This window comes from Nesoenas mayeri, assembly GCF_963082525.1.
Source record: "Nesoenas mayeri genome assembly, chromosome: 9".
NCBI lineage: Eukaryota > Metazoa > Chordata > Aves > Columbiformes > Columbidae > Nesoenas > Nesoenas mayeri.
Genome location: NC_137557.1, coordinates 11974020 through 11994206, shown reverse-complemented (window position 1 = coordinate 11994206; position 20187 = coordinate 11974020). Strand labels below are relative to the sequence as shown.

General features: G+C 35.4%; 1 protein-coding gene across 5 annotated transcripts in view; it reads left to right on the top strand.

The window, feature by feature from the left end:
• NLGN1 (neuroligin 1) overlaps window positions 1-20187 on the top strand; it is a gene marked incomplete at both ends in the record, with an annotated part of 294339 nt that overhangs the window by 93759 nt on the left and 180393 nt on the right. For 3 of the 5 annotated variants that reach the window (XM_080349600.1, XM_080349599.1, XM_080349598.1), the window contains 2 exons: window positions 4867-4926; window positions 14065-14217. In XM_080349600.1, coding sequence (XP_080205726.1) covers window positions 4867-4926; window positions 14065-14217 — 213 coding nt within the window. The remainder of the gene's footprint in view (window positions 1-4866; window positions 4927-14064; window positions 14218-20187) is intronic. The other 2 variants (XM_080349601.1, XM_080349602.1) reach the window with 1 other exon arrangement.

The window sequence follows — 20187 nt, the reverse complement described above, 5'->3', positions numbered from 1 at the left end:
GCTTAATCTCACCTCTTTGCCTTATTATTGAACAGACACCTTAACTCAAAGAATGATTATTACTATGGTGATTTCTAAATTGCAAGATCCATGGCATCTAGTTAACCTAATGTAAACGGTGCTTTTTTTCTTTCCCGTTTTTCTCATTACTGAAGGAGAACATTTTGGCTCAAACAATGGCTGTATACATAAGCACAGATTTATTAAGCATAGAGGATTTCTAGTTGTTTTACAAAACGGTATCAACTTGCAGTATGACTTTTTAATGATGAATAGCTTTCCCAGGCCAAAAAGTTAATGACATCCGCAGCTTCCATGCCTCCCACACACTCGTGGTCCAAAAGGCCACAGATAATTTCTGCCAAATCAAGACCATAAAGAGAGAATTTATAATCGGCTTTAATGTATTTGGGAGCTAAAGTACCCTAGTCCTTCATCAAAGGGAATGATAAAAACCAGAATTAATATGGCTGGACTTTAATTATTTCTGAGCACATAATTACTCTTTAGCTAACTGGAGAGGGGGTTATGTTATTTCTCTTATTTTGAGCAAAGGAAAGCCATCTGCAAACACACAGTAGTCAACTATCGAGATTTTAAAATGTATCGTGTTACTTCCTGAGCATTGATTGCAATACAAATAGAATAAATATTTGAATAATATTTTAAATAATGTAAGGACTATTTTTAAATGAATAGCGAGTTTGTTAGGAGTTCCTCCTGCACAAAGCATTCCTTTAGCTTTTGTAGCAAGACTATTCATTGCCTTTAGGAGACATAAAATGCAGTAATTGCTGCTTGCCCTTTTTAAACTGACTTAGGGGTCTACTTTCCTTTTAGCATTAATGAGAGTTATGGGTATGCAGCAACATGAGACTAAATGACACAAAACCTTAGAGCACCTCCCGATAAGTAAATCTTCTTTCCATCAGCATTTTAGAGGCTTTAGTATCCTTATTGCCCCCCATTATTTATGGTACCTGATTATTTTGTTGATATTTAATATTTATTGCATAAACTAAAATTTAGGCAAATGCAATAAGGCAGCGTACCTATTTGAAGACTTATGTCTTAAAAGTAATAAAATGGACTTTTTGTAATGGATGCCCATTTTTGTAAGTGAAATTCTCAAAGAGATGGAATAAGTGAGTCTTTACAGAAGGTGAAGAGAAGCTATAGTGGGACAAAAGGAGAAAGTAATTGTGGATGAAATACTTTTGGTGATCATAATTCTGTAAAATGTATACCCTGGTTTTGTTTGATTGCCTCCTAGTCTGTCATGTCTTAGTTTCAGTATTTTAAAAATTAGTTTCTGTTACCTGAAAAGAATATTACAATGATGGAAGAACCCTGAAGAATCATATATTGAATAAACAGTCAGGGCTAAACAAATAAATCTAGTGGAAGGATACATTTAATTTACAAAATAAAAAACTTTCTGTAGAATATTAATTCAAACCTGCAGAAAATAACTGAAAATGATGCACCTACTAAGCAATTTCAGTCCTGATTTATTTTTACTTAAATACTCTATTGCTGTCCCATGTTGTAGGATCTTTCCATAACATTTTATTTTGTTTATCTGATAGTGATTTCAGCATGTTTTCCTGTGTAAGGACTCAAGACTTCAGTCTTTATGATGATACAGACACAGCGATGCTGTTAGTGTTGTCTGCTATCTAGAGAATCAAAAGCAAAAGCCATTTCTTACTGATTTTTAGAATGAGAATTATTGCTGAAACAGGTGGTAGTCTAATCCAGAATTTCTTTTAATACGACTTTCAGGATTTTAGAGAATTTATTTAGCAGCCAGACATGAAATGGGTAACACAGGACACAAACAGTTTAGCTCAGAACTCTGCCTCTGCTTTGAGGATTCCAGGTTGACCCCCTCAGTGTTCCTGTATGGCACCTCAGACAGCTTGTGGGCACTGTGGGTCTTGAGCTGATGGATTTCTTTTAGGGATTGCAGAGCAATTTACACATACAAATTAAGTTTCACAGCATTCCTGTATTTATAGGTGAAGTACAGATAAAAGGTAAGTAGTTCCATGCCTGGCACATGAGGACCAAATGCTGCTTTGGTTTCTAGACTTCAGATAATATTGTAACTCCAGGTAGCAGAAAATCTGTCTGGAGCATTTTGATCTCTAGTTTTCTAAGCCAGCTGTTACTGAGATATAATGAATGTGGTCCATTGTATCTGCAGACTGGAGTGAATACATGGCAGAAATCATGTGTTGTATCTTAACAGAGCAGTGGTCGTGGTGTGTGGAGGGTCTGTCACATGTCTCCATCAGGGACGAGTCCTCCTGCTTAGGGGGTGCAGCAAGCAGAGCCTCTGTGTTGTGAAATAGATAAACAGCTGTATTAGAAAGCATGTTTAATCTGTGACAGCTTAAAAATAGGTCAGCCCCTCTGCAAAATTAATTGTGCTTAATGCGTATTGCAACATGATTATAACAAAGATTTTTGTTTTGTGGTTGCGTTTTTGTTTTGTTTTGTTTGGGGTTTTTTTATGGTTTTCAGATAAACAACTGTATAAATACTAGAATTATCCAGGTTATTTTTAATAGCTAGCCTCAATTATGCTTCACATTGTTGTAAAATTAGAGATGGTATGAGATCAGTCGTTTGCGTTGAGTTGTTTGGTTCACGGTGCAACTGCTGTTGAGATCTGGAACCAAGATCTATACAAAATATCTCATGAAGGCCAGCTCTTAAAAACATATAACATTCATTGTCTTGGTTTCATTCAGAAAATAAAATGCCCCTCTCTGTGTGAGTTATTTGGAGAAATATGTGCTGTTTGCCCTTGCAGTTGCTACTTTGTTCCATTCTGGTGACTTTTAAAAACTTAAAAGATAACAAAAAGCCATTAAAAGTGTATATGTGTATATATCTTTGGCTGCACCTGGCTTTCGTTAAGTGCGTAGCTCCATGAAGTGCACAGTTCTTAGAATTTTAAGTCCGTTGTTCATCTTCACCGTGCTGGAAATCCCAACATGAAATTACTGTTGTTCTTTGCATGTGTCTTTTCTAGTTTAGTTCTTTCAGAAGTAAAGTTGCTGTGGTACAAGAATGATGGGCAGCGAGACGTTTGAATGTGTGTATTTGGGTAGGATCATATTATCTAGATACCATATATTATAAAGATTACATTTGGGGCTTGTATTAGAAAAAGCTATTGCATTCACCAAGGCTCTGTACTAAACAGAATGATTGTTGCAGGTATGACTATAAAAATGCTCATGTTTAGTATACGATGTATAATTCTGGCATTCAGTATTTAGAATGAGTTAAAAACTGACTGACACAGTAATGAAGGTATTAATAACATGGTCCAGTTCTGCTTTCACAGTTAAAATCTCATGGTACTTCATGAGTTGTTTCTGTTTCTCAAATCCATGCACCTGGTACAAACATTTTATGATTTTTTTTTTTAGATGCATCATTCAAACACATGGTATTTCACCTCTAAATGACAGGTTTAATGCTGAATGACTAATATCCTCTAAAATAACAGAGCTAGGAGAGAGCTTTTAAAATACAAATGTTTTAATATTCCATAGCGCTTAGACTTAATGCATGTCTCTTTCCTACATCTATTGAAAATATCAACACATACTGTTCATCTCTTCTTTTGTTATTGTTTTTGTCTATTGCTATTTTATGCATGAGAAAGTTCTTGTTTTCTACTCTGTGCTTGGCTGGCTTTTCTTTTTTTGTTACTTAGTCCTGTGTACTGATTGCTTTTTTGCATGCAAATTACAGAATGTCATGGAAATGAGAGAGCTCTGAAAAAAAGGAAAGATAATGCTGGGTTCCAACTGTCTTTTGTTTGTGCGTAAGTGTGTAAAATATATGACGTGGAATATTTTCAGAATGGCCTTTGACTTTCCTTCTGGTGTATATTTTTAATATTTAGTAAAGGAGCAGGCATTTTTCCCATTGGAAAATATGATTAATCTATTAATACTTGTTAATAATACAGGTGCTGGGCATGAAAGAATTTTGTCTCACCATCCATTTATAGAAATAAGGAATTATGATATCATGTCTTGCCCAAGCTAAAACTTCAATTACCATATTCAATGCAACTTTTGTTCACTATGGGTGAAACCCTGGCCCCACTGAAATAAATGGCAAAAATAATTGTCTTCAGTTGGTCTAGGATTTCACGCTTGTTTCTAGTATACATGTGGATATTCAGGGTTCTTTACAAATATCTCAGCAGGTAGTCAAAGGTTTCAAGATAATCTATGGTTCTGTTAAAAGAGAATGTAAAGACTATGTTTAAAAAAATAATAATACAAAAAAGAAAATGAGAGAGGAAAAAGAAAAAAGCCCAAACCATGCTTATCTTTGTGTAAAGCATGAGCTTAAGTGCTTGAAATTAGAAATGTGAATTAGCATTTCACAGAAAATATTGTTTTAACCAATTGTCAAGGCATTTATTAGCCACCTTATTGCATCAAATGCAAGGGGTAATTTGGCAGTTCTTGTCTCCACTATTTTTAATAACAGCAACAACAAAAACCCAATTAAATTAAGTGGATAAATATAGTTTATGGTGGGTATGCTTTTAGGAAACAAGCTTTGATTCTTCATTTAAAAATAATAAAGCACTGGGCACTCTTTGATTCTTGTGCTAGATGTTTCTAATAACCATACCCCCTAGGGAAGGTTTTGCTGTAATGGTTGAAAATGTAATGAAATATTGGTTGCTATAAACTAAGATTTCCCTCCCTGCAAATGTTTTTCTTGAAACTTCCATGGGAATTTAATATTCACTGTTTTTTTTTCTCGGTCTTGTATATTCTTGAATTGTCTTTTTTCCTCCATTTTCTCCGTTCTCAATCCTAGGTCCCCTTACAAAGAAACAGACAGATGATTTAGGTGATAATGACGGTGCTGAAGATGAAGGTATTTTTTTGCCGCCAAACTGATTTGCATGACAAGGATCCCTGAAAATCTTTTTTTCCCCTCTTTTTTTGACTTCTTGTCTTCTTTTGAAGAGTTTTTTTTTTTTAATTCCCTTTTTTGATGTGTTTTGTCTTCTTGCTTGTTGTTATACATATTTTTTTTTATTTTTTAAAAAGAAAGAATGTTGTTAAGTTCTACGTTTTGATACAAAACAGTAACAATATTTAAAGAGGAGGTTTTTTGTTTTCTTGAAATGGACTTTTGATAAGTTGCATCCCACCTTTTGACTGAATTTTGTCCATACTATTTAAACTAACACTCTTTTAAAGTTTTTCTGTACACCTTTTTGCATGTGTTCTAACCCTGTGTATTTCACCAAGTACAAAGATGTTTCTTTTTTCACTGACTGATCTCAGTTTGATAAACATATAAAATGCTGTGTTTATAAAAGGAAAAATACAGAAAATTCTTGGAAAGTGTTTCTTAAGCAACTGAATTTCCCCCAATAGAAAACCTTCTGCTTTTACATTGCCATGAACACATAGAAATAAATGCAAACTGCCTCACCTCTGTGCCCTCGAATGGTGGGCAGTATTTGCAGTTGGTGAAGCTCCGTGCAGGACCAGTGCATTCTCTGGAGCTAAACTGCTGTCATCTCAAAGAATCTGATCCCTTTTGTTTTGTACAATCATATAAAGATGCCTGTCTGCTTGTGCTGACCCTTAGAAAAACCTATTATCAAGTAAAATCGAAAGTTTGAAATGTCAAGCATATTATTCTGTTTATGAATTACGTCTGTTAATCATATAAGCTATGCAGATTTGATATTTTTCAGGGCTATGAAAATGGTAACAAGGGGCTCTTTCTCCTGAGCAGTCTAATCCCCTGAAATTGATGCACTTCAAAATTCTGAGTCTTAAACACATACTTTGTATATTTTATGGTCAGTGAGTATAACAAATTACCATATAAGTCTGGTACAGTTTCTGCTTGGTTCTCTGTTAACATCTGGGTTCTTTTTTGCCACATACTAAGATGAAGCCTAACTTGTAAACTGCAAGGCTCTTAATTCAGAAATGCACAGTCTTATCACAAAAGATGGAGGAAGGCAAATTGGCACTTAACTTCTTACCCAATAATTGAACAGAGACTTTACAAATAAACTCACAAATTTCTACTTCTGATTTGTGATCCTCTGCTGAATGTGTATGCTAGGCATATGAATGAAAACACAACAGTTGGCTCAAGATTTCAAAGAATAACCTAATTGAAAATCTCCTTTGAAAGCTCTCATATTATTCAGAGCTAAGTGTGATAATTCAGATCCACTTAGCTCTATGAGGCCGAGTCATTTTTACATTAATTCACGGCAAAATATTGCAATGGACATTCTTATATATTGTCCAAGACTTGTGATATTGAATTAGCCACTGTAAAAGTTACTCTGTCTTGGTTTTTTAACAATATGTTTTAAGAAACCATTAGAAACCTGGGTTATTCATCCAGTGGATCTTAATGGCTCTCCTTAATTGCAGTATAATTGCCAAGACAGATGCTAATGTTTTAACATTTGTTGAGTCCTTCTCTGCTTAGATACACTTAAAAGAAACTACTCACCTTGCTAAAATTCAAAAGAGAGTGGTTGCTATCAGAAAGCAGTTTAGTACATAGAGTCAGATGGGAGTAGGGATCTCAGTCTTTGGAGAACAAGTGTCCATGTCAGAGAAAACCCCTCTCCCACATTGACAACTGTAGGAAAGAGAGAAAGGGCTGTAAAAACACAGCAGTCAAGTTAGGGGGGAAGAAACACATTTACAACATTAATAAATCTCTGTAATTTATAGGACTGGGACTAATTTTCTCCAGCATACAAGTGACAGTTTTGTTCCTTCCATACCAATAGAAGAATACAGGCAGTAATTAGACTTTTGCTGCTTCTGAGAGTCCCAGAGGGGCAGGGCAAATTTAAATTTTTATGATCAGTAGACACTGAAGGCTGCTGGGATGTCTGCTGGGTTAGTAGAAACCCTGCTGGCTGCAGCCCTGCGTTTCCCTGTCCCTCTGTGGAGGAGCAGTATCGGATAAGATGCGTTTTGTGAACCTGCTCTTGTGCGTGGGAACCCTGGAACTTGTTGCATGTGCAGAACTGAAGAGTTCACAAACTTCAAGTCATATATATATTTGGGTATGAGTAGCAGGAAAAAGAGAGGTGAAGCAAAAAGCTACTTTAGCTGTCTAAATTTCTGCTAACCTGTCCATCAAACCCTTTGCCTTTTGCAGTTTTCACTCAATATAAAACTACAAATGAGTAACAGTGGACAAAATAGAACAAATACCAAACTAAATGAATGATCAAGTTGGAATACTAGGGAGATTGGGCTATACATGGTCAGAAAAAACTGTGTCTCATAACCATAGAATCCATGCTAGGTAAACAATGTCTGCGGACTTCTAAACTGCCCAGGATACTCTCTCTAATAAGAAATACAGAGCTCCAGTGTCTGTTTCTTGTATTACCTTTCCTGAAGAAAGATCATTTTTAGCAGCTTCCTTGGAGCAAATGCCTGGAAAGTATTTTGTATTGTGACACTCAGACATCACAGTTTGATTAGAAGATTTCATTTTCAAACAGCATTTGATAATCCTACTTCCATCTGCTGCTACATGTCACTTCCACAGTATTGTGGTCCAACCCTTGCCAGCACAAGCACTGGGATCAGTAATCAAACTCAGATCTCTATGTGCTGCAACCAGTAGACCAGGCTTAATTAGATCATTTTTCATTTTTGTTTTCAAAAGACCCAAAGGCAGTAGTGCACATTACCAGCTAATGATCTGCAAATTTGCTGTTTAAAAAATGAAGGTGTTTTCAAATTCTGTGAGCGTGAAATGTGTGAAAAGTCAGAAATTATATAAATGTCTTTTTTTTCCCTAGTCTAGCTGCATTCTTGATTCTGTTTAACCCTTTCATGTTTACACTCAAAATTGCTTACCTGTTTTTCAGTAAGTATTGAACTACTTGAGCAGGCACCAAAACCCTTAGTGGCAAAAGCACCTTCAACCAGTGAGCATTGGGGATTTCCCTTTTTATAGAAGTATTGGATTTGCCTATTTGCTGACATGCAGGAAAGCAATATGCAGCGTAGATATAAGATTTAACTCTAATTTGCTCAGCAGTTCAATAAACTCTACCTTCCTCAGTCTAGAAACAAGGCTTAGTTTAAAAAGTAAAATATTTTTATCTTAAAATATTTTAATATTAATCTCTCGTCTCAGTCTTAATTTTGGTGAGCAATAATAATTTAACTGGATTTGATTTAACTATAGCAAAAAACAGTGACTCTTTATGCACCCTTAGTTCCTGTATTCTAAAATCCTTAGCATGACTTAAAATACAGCAACACAGATCATTAATTGTCCTGTACACTCAGGGATCAGAACTGGACTTCTGTGTAGTTAGTGCTGTGTGAAATATCCATGAAGGATTTCTCACAAATGAATTATTCTCATCCACCCTTCTGTCATGCACACCTTACCTAGCCCATCAACACGTCAATCTTAGATCCTTATTTAGCCTCCAATGCTATTTGAGCGTCTCTCAGTTTTAATGTATTCAGTCTCGCAGCATCCCTCTGCAATAGAGGAATGCTATTATTCAATTTTTAGAAATGAGGGATACAGACACTGAGGTTGAGGAATGCAGTACCATGTCCACAGTAAAGCAGGGAACAGTATACGTGCCTCAGAAGAGGCATCTGCACTGTAGTTGCTGGATGTTTCTACTCTTCCCTTCTTCATTCCAATCTCTCCTGTGAAAAAGGAGACAGATTAGGAACAGATGTTTCTGTTTGTTCACAGGCTGTAACTCTGATGAGTCTGATAATTTAGTCTGATGCTCTGTCTTGTATGGACTATTGGACTTCATTGACTGAGGGAAGTTCTTGGTCCAGAGCCTCTTTTAAATCAAAACAAACAAAAATCCACTCATATTTTAAATTGCTAATGATGCAGAATGCATCTGCAAACTCTTGTTATGCTCAACAGACTGTAGTGCAGAGCCACATTTCAGAATTGAGGATCTTCTCCAAAACCCCTATCACTTTACTAGTATTAAAATAGACTAAGTTGCCAAGTTTAGCATTACATCTGCTTTCAACAGTCATGGTAAGAAATGGGGAGAGAAACAATCTTTTTGGCTGGCACTAGTTGTATGTTTTGGGAATTCAGAGATTACTAAACAGCAGAACGCATTTGTCTACCTCGCAAAGTCACCACATGCTCCAGCCTTAATTATAACCTCTAATGAGTTCCAGCCAGGCTGGACTAGCATAGATCTTACCGATCTTACCACTTTGGATGAACTTGTTGACTAATACACGTAGACATATTCATGATTCCTGTTCATCCTGTCACCCATTCATGTTAGTTCTGTGCTTCCAGCTCCCAAGTACAGATTCTGATGTCACCTGCATATTGAATTTTGCCGATTAGATTATTTTCCTTTTACACTGAGAACCTCAGTTCAGATTGTGTTGAATTTTTGCAGTGATGTTATTAATACTTGAAAATGTGCGTAACAAAAATTCTGTCAGACCTTTAATTTAAGCACCTCTTCAGGGCTCCATTATACTTTTAGCACTGCCAAGCATTGCTGGTACCATGGTCTGTCAGCTTTTGCATTTCTAACCATCATATTTTAATAATTTAGAATTACTACCTACCTGGCTATTGAGGTCCTACTCTAATGAGAATTTGCTCCAGAGGGTTACCTGTAAAAGCGTAGGTGTTTTTGAATGTTAGAATATACATTCATATAGTCCTCCACCAGGATCTCAAATCACTTTTAGATAAAGGTAGTTAAGCGTTTGAGAGTGCACAAAATGATCCATTGGTTTGACAGGTACAAAACCAGACAAACAAAATGAGATAATTCTGTTTGTCTGAAACTTGATGGGTGCAGGCTGTATTTGAAAATATGAAATGTGTCTAGAACCTCACTGCCAGTCCTAGCAGAAATTCAATAGTTATTTTAATAGTCTCAGGACATGCTAAAAATATGGCCATAATGGCTGTTTACATATTAGCACTGCTAAGTGCACAACTTGTTAAAATAACAGCACATCTCTGAGGCATTTGATAGACTTGAACTGAAAGGTCAAATACTCTTAGAAGGCTTTTAAATGATAAAGATTTGTGCTGATTGGTACCATGCTCTTCTTAAATATTTTAGGACAAAAGCTTATGGAAGAGCTACACATACACCCATATCATATTCTGTGTAAGGAACGCATAGGTTTTACAGTAACCAATCTAAAATTTTTCCACCGTTCTTCTGCTGTTTCATGTTCAAAAAGCAAGATTTACTTAATGCTTTACATCAAAATGTCACTATTTTTTAATGACATGTAGAAAAACACCGCTTGTGACATCTGTGCTAAACTAATTATATTTTTGTGCTAAGTTGTCTCCAGGTAGGCTTTCTCTCTTTCCCATTTTGGTTGTTCCCTGCAAATTATACTTGTTAAGTCACATGGCCAATTCATATCAGCTTCAAATGACTGAAGCTATAATTATGTTTTGTTATATATGACAATTGTGACTGGTATTCACAGTCAGACCCAGTTCCCTGTTGTGTGATGTAACAAACATAGAATAAAAGACAGCCCTATTCCTAAATTACCAGTAATGTAATTAAGACCAGACATAAAAAGTAGATGCAACAAACATTAGAAACGTAAAGAAGAGAGATGATGGAAAACATAGTAAGCAAGTTCATGTGTATGTCTTATTTATAAGATAATTCTCTGTTATACAGTAAGACATACTGAGATGTTTTGTGAACTTGTAATTTAGAGCCAAACTAATCACAGCAATCAAAACTTATCTTCTGTGTAAATAAAAAGAGAACAGAGTTGAATTTGAGAAGGATTTTGAGTAGCGTTATCCCTGCATATGTCTTTGAAAATATTAATCTGTCTGCTTTTTAATTAAAGCAACACTTAATAAAATGCAACAAAAAATACAGTACACAGGTAAATTGAATCAGTATATAAATCTACACTTGGCAGAAATACCACATTTACACATCAGTTCTTCAGGTTCAGAATGAGCTACTTCCACAAATAACTGTTAATCTGCATCCATGAATAACTATTAACCCGTGTGAGAAAGTGTAACTATGATTTACAGAGACCTCTCCAGCACATGCACACAAAAGATTGACACCAGCCCATAGGAAAAAATGAAAGCTGTGTCAGATCTCTTACGGTCAGGTTTCGAAAAGTATCAGAATGCCAAAATCTCAATTATTTTCTTTGTTGAATTGGACACTTAACTCCAATAAGCACTTCTGAAAAGTGCATGTTTCTGCCACTTTTGTACCAATACAGAATTTTTCCTTGTAGAGTGCTATATTAATACTTTCTCCGTTTTGATTTTAAAGGATGATAGTTTTCATGAGGGGAATATTTACTCTCAGGTAAGAATCAGTTACCAGTTATGATCTGATTTTTTTCTCTCTTACTTTGATCTTCTGATTTAGTAGCATCCACTAGTTAATAATCTGTACTTAACAACTAGTACTTAAACAGTGCTCTCCCTGCTTAATATTTCCACCTTTCAAATATTCCTAGTTAGGAACTGCAATGATATGAAACCACCAGCTGTAAGACCAAAATGCAGGAATCTCACTTCTTCACATGAAGAGCTCTTGTAGCTTCTATATAATCCATAGCCCAAAGTCCCATTAACCTCAGGTAAATGCTGCATAACCTCACACATGTCTCCAGAACTAGATTATTGCCTGAAGAACACACAGAAACACAATTTTTCTTTTGTAGAAGAGATTTCTCTTAAGACTGACGACTTTGGCAAAGCTGCATGAGAAAAATTCGTACTGCATGTCATCTGCTCTGACATGGCACAGAGGTAGAGCTGAAAATTAGTCTTTCTTTTTCTGTCCATAACCTTTACCAGAATATTAGTAGTAGGAAATAACAAAAGTATGGTCTAGACAGAATTTACTGAGAGAATCACTTTATGTCAGATTTTACTCATGAATGTGTGCTTCCTTTCTCAGATAAAGGACACCCTTTCTTTTCTTGGTATCCCAATATTATTTTCCAGATAAACAGGCCAGTACTACCAACATTTCATTACTGTTCACAGTTGGTGCTCTGTAATTCTATGTAATTTTAATTAAAGAAGAATTCTGATACAGTCTCCCTCTGTGCTACCACCAAGCATACAATTAACTGTGTACAATTTCTGCTGGGAAGAGTCACACAGTGATTTCAGATTAATAATTTATTATCGCTTCCATATTTGTATCAAAAAAAAAAAATATGAAGCATAGGCTATGAACAAACCATCTACTGAAAACAGTATATGAATTTGAAAAGACTTTTTCCTCAGTGTAGATTTTAAGCCACAGGAGCACATAATTCTATCCAATGGACAATGAAGATAAATGATCTCCTTAGCTTTACACTTGGAAAATTACATGTTGGAAAGCCCTTTACTATATGCTTGAGTGAGGAAAGCAATACTTGTGATTACATGCACAACCTTTCATCATCCTTGTGGTTGTGAGTAGATGATTGTTCTAGTACTTCCAGTATTGAAGATCCAATTTCTGATCTTGACTGTTCTGGTGTTTTCTTCAAATTAGAATCAATATCAAAACGCTGATAGCAACTGGCTGTCTGTAAATAGACACATCTGTATTGAACTTGTTCAGGAAATTCAAAAAGCGGGGCTTTTGGTGTAACTGCCCTCACCTAGTAGTCCTTACAGTGCTTCAGAAATTATTCAAACGATTCTACAGAGAGCTTACTTGAAAGATTCTTAACTAAGATTCCTCCAAATCAAAGGAGCGAACAATACATCTGAGGTTTCTTCAAATGCTGAAGTGAGTAATCAGGGAAGTCACTTGAATACTGTCATGATAAAAAGTGTCTTCAAATCAGTACATATGCAGTACGGTTCCTCATTAGGAAATTTTCATGTGCTCTCTTGATATTGTCTGTCTTGATTTTTTTTTTAGGGACTATTGTGGAATGCTATGACTTGGGCAATGGAAGAGACTCGGGCACCTAGTAAATGAGATAAAAACACTATTTAATCCAGATATAAAAGTTTAAACTTATACCTTAGCTGTTTCCTTTCCTGTCCGACAGAAAAAAAAAATCTTTTAGAGCATAGACATACATTATGCCACCCCTAATTGTTGCTTCAAATTGGAACTTAAGAACAACTTTCCTCACAGGAGCAATGGCGTTCAGATATTCAAAATTTTATTCCAAACAGATGCATCAATTTGCAAATAGGACTGGGGAGGGAGAAGGGGAAGAGCCCAAATCAACGTCTTCATTAAAAAGAAACTCAAAACAAGATGTCAATGTTGTCAACATCTAATTTTTTTAGTCTGAGAGAATGGCAGAGTTTATAAACTTTGTTCCAGGCAGCTTTTTTTTCGAACATACAGTCCTTTTCACAATTTAGTTAAATAAGAAGTACTGATGCACCTTAAACTGCAGGTTACCCACATTACAAATCGTATCCATTTGAGGTCTAAGTGTTAAACAGCTTCCAAGTACTTTTTGAGAACTTAGATTTCAGACTTATCAAAAGACAGCTGTTTATACATCCTTCTTATAAATTATTGATCTTACTGCACTGGAAGCAATCAACAATTTACGTATGAGCAGAAATCTTGTTTGTCTTAATATGGTGAATTGCCTTTAGCTAAGTGAACAGAAAGATGGACTGAGCTTTCAGAAGTGTTCGGATTTTGGCTAACTGAACTCACACTGATGTTAGTAGACGTTTTACATCAAATCTAGCAAGAGCAGAACCAGACCACCATCCCACTGCATTTGAGCAAACATGTTACCATTTTCTATTCCTTTCTACTTTTCTGAGGTCAATGAGTGTTTCAAAAAACTTCAGTTACAAGAAAGCCACAAAGAAATATTTATGCCCACCTGCCCATTTCCTTATGTAAAAAATGTTGCTTGAGAAACACTTCAAGAAAAATAACCTCACTAAAAAAAAAAAAAAAAAATAAAAAATAAAAATATTGCATGTATCTTTTTTGGTACTTTCTTGAGATAAAATGTGTCTTAATATTTTTTCCAGACATTCGGGACAGTGGGGGACCTAAGCCTGTGATGGTGTATATTCACGGAGGGTCCTACATGGAAGGCACTGGAAATCTATATGATGGCAGTGTTCTAGCAAGTTATGGGAATGTGATAGTCATCACAGTCAACTATCGCCTTGGGGTACTTGGTAAGAAGCTTTCAGCTTTCCATTAATCCCTGCTATCTGCAATGCAATTAATGGTATCTGTGAGAATGTATTTTAAAAAGCGGGGGTGGGAGGGGAACAACTTTTAAAAATGTTCTTTTTCAAATAAAAGGTTTGTATTTTGAGATTGAGATATAAAGGCATTGCAAATATTATCCAGAAGAACTTGCTGTTATGCTTTTAGTGATATGAAACAGGTATTCCCATTACTGAGCAGTTCAGAGAGAAGAGGCTTTTTGGTTTTGATTCTCTGTGATCAGCGGTGATGCTTTACTTCATAGACAGGTAAAAATCACATTTAAAAAATGCTAAGTCATAGGGTTTTTTGTTGAATGAAAGAGGTGAAGATTTGTTTACTATGATTTTTTCATACTTTGAAAAAGTTAAGGACATTTCAAAAACTTTATTTAACAAGAGCTGTGCTTTTTTGCCTATTTGTTTTGAGATTCGCTGTGGTTTTGAAAAGTGTTACGGGTATAATTCAAATACCTCCAGTATCTTTTCTAGGCCAAATGAGAGAGAGAATAGTGTTACTTTTGTTTCAAATATGGTGAACAGGATATGCTGATGCTGTTGGTATATTTGTTTGCTATCCCTCTGGTAGGTTGTATTTCTGGAAGTCTATGCTTTACTATTTGTTCAGTGTAGTCACATCCATGATACAAGTTTACCAGCTCTCAAGACAATATGATTGTTGCTTTTTTCGTTTTGTGTGTTCTACTGAAATATTACATGCTAAGACTCCTGAAAGCAGGAGTTCAATTCTGCAATTACAATTCTGCGATATTATGGAGGTCAGTATGATAACTTCAGAATAGGTATAAGGGTGTAAGGGTATTCTCTGTAATATCTGAAGTGGTGTGATAAACCAAGTGTCACTCACGGCAGTGAGTTGGTTCAGAAGACCAGTCAACTTTGTTTTCAATTCATGGACATTAGCAGTGTCTGCTACTCTGGTTTTCTGTGGTCATTTTGTTTAATCACTACTCGGTTTCTTTGTGTTTTGAATTCAGTAAAATCCTCAAATTCATTGGTGCTGGTTTGCTCATCTGGGTAATTTTCTTCCAGCAGTTTCATTTTTGTTACAAAATTAACATCTGTGTACACTTATATTTTGCAGGGAGGAATGGATTTTGAGTTTAGATTTTGAAGCTCCTCTGCTACAGTTGTATTTTACAAGGGACTGAATAATTTCCAGAGAGATCATAACTAGATTTGCTGGATTTATCTCCTTAGTATCCAGCTGGAGGCTTCATTTGTGATGTACATTTTAAGGAAGGAAATTCTGATATTTTATATGTTTTTCTCCCTTTTCCTGTCTTCCAATTTATATACTTCAAGTCCTTAGGCACATATTACTGCAGCAGTTAATAATCTGTAATCTGTGCCTCTAATCAACATTTTATTTTTATACCAGTGCTCTTGTCTTTGACATTTCAAACAACATTTATCTATATTATATGCCAGTAGGGTATTTTGTCCAGTAACAAAGGATCCATTATCTGAAAGCACTGGGTTTTTTTGTAAATTATTTAGTCTAGTTCCTAAATCACTTGTAGTTGCAGCATTTGAAAGGGCTAGTTGCTTGAAAGATGAAAATTAATTCACTTTCATTGGTGGTAATGGCTTTTCCACTTGTAATTTAACACTGATCCCTGAGGAAACCCACCACTAACATCTTACTGAGCTTAGGAGGTTTTCTTTTGTGTTCATGCTTTTGTGGTTCTTTGGACTTTGTGGTCTTTACAGACCCTCAAGGGGCAGACAGCTAATTTTCTTTTAAGTGGGACCCATTACAGTAAAATCTCCAAAACTCACAGTAGAATCCAGTGATTGCTATGAATACATGAAATTACTTTCAAACTAACATAACCCTCTATCGGGCTTGCAGGGTTTTCTCAGTAAAACAGCTGCACCTGTTAACTATATGTAGAAGTTCTTCATATGTTTTATATTTGGTACAATGCCCATCTCTCATGTATTAAATAAATTATGATGACATATCACTAAATAGGTAGTGCAGAAACACATTAGTAATCAAATAAGGAAAACTTCCGCAGTTTGCACTTTTTCTGCCTTTTTTCCTGATCTTAAGATAACCTCAGAGTTGAGCTTCTGCATAATCATAGCAGATACCAACTTTTGTTGTTTGTTATTCATCGCTAAACAGCAGTTACCCTTTGCAGTCATATGAAATAAGGTACAGTTCTACAAATACAGAGCTGACAAATCTTCAGTTTCCCTTATCTGCGAGACGTTCAGCTTCACTGTCCGCTGCCTGTGGAACACCCAGATCTCAATTCACCACTGTGCAAAATGCCAAACTGTACAGTGAGAAGTAATATAGGGATATTTTTTTGTTGTTGTTTTTCCACATGAGAAGATGAAGGGACAAAATAAGGTCTCTCACTTTCATATGACCTTTATTGGTCTGGGTTCCTTGTATCAGTCTTTGTGGCTATCTATCCTGATATAGGCGATCTCTGAAAGTCCTGGGAGTTGTGCCGTTGTTTCACCAACATTCGCACTGTGACATTTCTTAACAAGATTCGCCCTGTGACATTTCTTAACAAGGAAGCCAGTTAAATGTTTAGAGCTGCAACACCAACGTTTTTTTCCAGACCAATAGCAATACAAAGGAAGGATATTCTGTGATTTTAGATTACTTACAGTACTATTATTAAGTCCGCAGTAGACAGCTTTTGGTGCAATTCAGATTATTCTTATGTTTATTCTGAGTTGAAACATCCTTTGTCTTACAGACTAATCTGCTCAAGGACCTGCATTTTATGGAAATGCAAGATTTGCTTCTAAATAAAATGTTATAAATTGTTTACCATTTGGTAAAGTGAAAACAATGATAAAAATTAAAGAAGTATGGAACAAATGTATTTAAAGATCAAACAAAACCCCAGTGAGTTCCCTGCCTTTGTAATCAGTCTGAGAATGAAAGTCCGTTAGAATCTTTGCTTAGATAAAGTTAGGATGGAAAATGAAACTGTTTGTCTTGGAAACTTGGGGACTACTGAATAAGAAGAGATTTGAAACAGACTATTTGTAACTCCTTTAGATTCTCTTTAAATGCAAGTCTTGTGCAAGAAATCTCATTTAGTGAGGAATACTGCACAAGCAGTCTGATACCCTTGAAGGACAGCACAGGAGGAAGTGCAGATATATTTTTACAGCTTGTTTTTAGGAAAGGACAAACATGAAGATAAATTTGGATTTTGAACCCAGCTAAATTGAGACTTCAAATGTTTATTTAACATATATCCATCTGGTAAAAAGCACGAGCTTTTTATTTAAATTTCATAAAAGAAATGTAAAGGGATTATGAAAGGAGTCTGTTTAACATCCAGAAAGGATCATGATAGGCAGATTTAATACTGCCAGTGCTGTTTTTTGTGTTCTTTCTTACAAAAAGTTTATTTAGAAAAGGAAAATGCTTTGGGTCAGCATTGGCTGCTGTGCCTTTTGCTCTCAAGAAGGGAGAGAAAGGATAGAGTTGGTTTATGCTAACCACATACTTGTTTCTTCGTTTTGTTAATTTGTACTTCTTTCCTTTGATTACCTTTTAACCACAGGACTTTAATAGAACTGAAAGAAATATTATTTTTAATGCAGCTCACAGTCTGAACTAGGGGATGGAAGAATGATTCACAGGAATCTCTAGGTTAAGCAATCCTTAAATTTCCCCTTTTGTCTTCTTTAAGAGGCTGTGGTTTTCCTTATAGAAACAGTAAATTGTCTTTCCAAGGATCTGGGTTAAAAGGTGGTAATAAAGAAAAAGGAAAAATTGTATGTATTTTTTAATTTTCCATTTGGTATTCTGAATAATGTCTACATTGGGAAGGCAAACATTCTGTAACTGTAAGACCAAAATTTATGCCAAAATGGAAGCACACCTACAAATGAGATTGTCTTGGTTATGCTTGCTTTAATTATAAGCGATCTTACCTTTTGAGGAGGATGTAGCAACCATTGCTGTCATTTAGTCTTGTATTTATTGTCACGCTTTAGTTGGAGGATATTGGCTGGGGTTACTGAGTAGAAAACATCTATTCAGGTGTTCTGTTGCTTTGATTTTTTTGCCAGTTTGTACTTACAATGCTGACAGTAAAGTCACTGCAGCACACTGTTTGAGAGGCCTGATATCCTTATTCTTACTAGTACATTATTTCCTAAATAACTGCACTGAAATCAACTGAGTTCATAAATAGAGCTCTTCCTCTTGTGACAGAGCCTCATTGCCTATAAATTGAGATGAAGCAATGAGGAAAAATGGAACTGGAAAACTTCTACTCATGCACAGAGTTGCTTCTGAGAACAGCTATTCCTAGAAGAAGTCTCTTGTGTTTTCCAGCCTAAACCTCAATTTTTGAGCAGTGTGTTTATCAACTGGCTATATTGGGCTGTAACATTCATGTAAAATCAAACTCAGAATACTGAAAGAAAGCAGAACAAAGCAAAAATATTGTTGCCAAAACCCTTTCCTACTTTTGTTAATGACTGTTAGAGCCTTACGGATGATATGGTGACAGACAATGAGTCTTAATATTCCTTAACGTGTTTTGTTGCTGTGTGCCAGAATATATTAGGTTTGAATGTACATATTGCTCCTATGCGGAATCATGCCAATCAGCAATATCTTATTGGCTAAAGAGGTACATGAAATATAAGGATGCAGCCCTGCAGTAAGTGTTGGACAATCTGTGCCAAGCCCTGCATTTGTGTAGTTATCCATCTTTCTCTTCACAAGACCTTGTATATTCCCAATGGGCAAAAAAATAATGCACAACCTTTTCTTTATGACTAAGTTTATGTCCATATTGCTATAGTAATTCCAGCATGTAGCCTAGTAACCTTTCAATGAGATGAAGAATTATCTAGTTGACCATTTACAGGATTGAACACAGAGATGAGAATATATTATAGTGAAAACTAATTCAGAAGAACTTGGATGTACCCACTCATTTCAGAAGTCTAATTCCATTGTGATTGACTGGGAGGTATTGTCTTGTTTTGTTTTGATATGCTTCTAAATAGAATAATATACCATTTTTTTAAGTGCTTTTAAATTAGATCTGTTTTATTCAGTGTTAGTCTAATTTGTCAAACTGATCGATCCTTATTTTAGTAATTATTTACTTTGTAGTGTTTGTGTCATGTAGGTTTGTGGTGGTTGATTTTTTATTTTTTTTTTAAATTTCTTTTGCTGCCTTGCTCTTTATTTTGATATCATGATAATACTACTGAAAATATTAAATAGAGAATATCTTTCAAATATATTTCAAAATTTAGACATAACCATTTCAAAAGTTGCTTCATGTCACATTAAAAAATAAAGCTGTAGTCAACTTCTTAAAGAGATTGTAATGAATTAGTGTCCTGTGTCACTTAAGTATTTTTGCGTATATAATCTGTAATATGCTTATTCTACAACCTGGAGAGTTGTCTTTCCTCCTGAAAATAAGCCTTTTCACTTTAGTAAGTAAGCACCACCACTCACGCTCTAGTGACTATTCGGTGAAAGTAGCAGTGGAATAAGAAGGTTTATGTTAGTTAGATATCAAAGGAGATTAAAAAAATGTAGCAAAATTCTTTTTCCTACCCTGCTTACACTATGGTCTTTTCTTTTATAATTCACAATTTAATGTCTCATAAAACTGAGAAAATGTTTGATCGTTAGCATCAGTGACAAGCACATCTGTTATCTTTTTATAAAACCTTAAAGGTACTGTCAAGAGATGGCTTGTTATTCCAGCTTTGCTGTACCACCAGAGGGTCTCTGATGAGCCTTTTTTCTATTATCAATTTCCTAACATGGTTGAGTAGGAATGATAGACTAACAGAAGATTATATATTATTGCCTAATTAAAAGTACGTTACATTGAAAGTAAGGATGGGAAATTAGTAGCAAAACAAATCAAAATGTGTAGTCAAAAATAATTC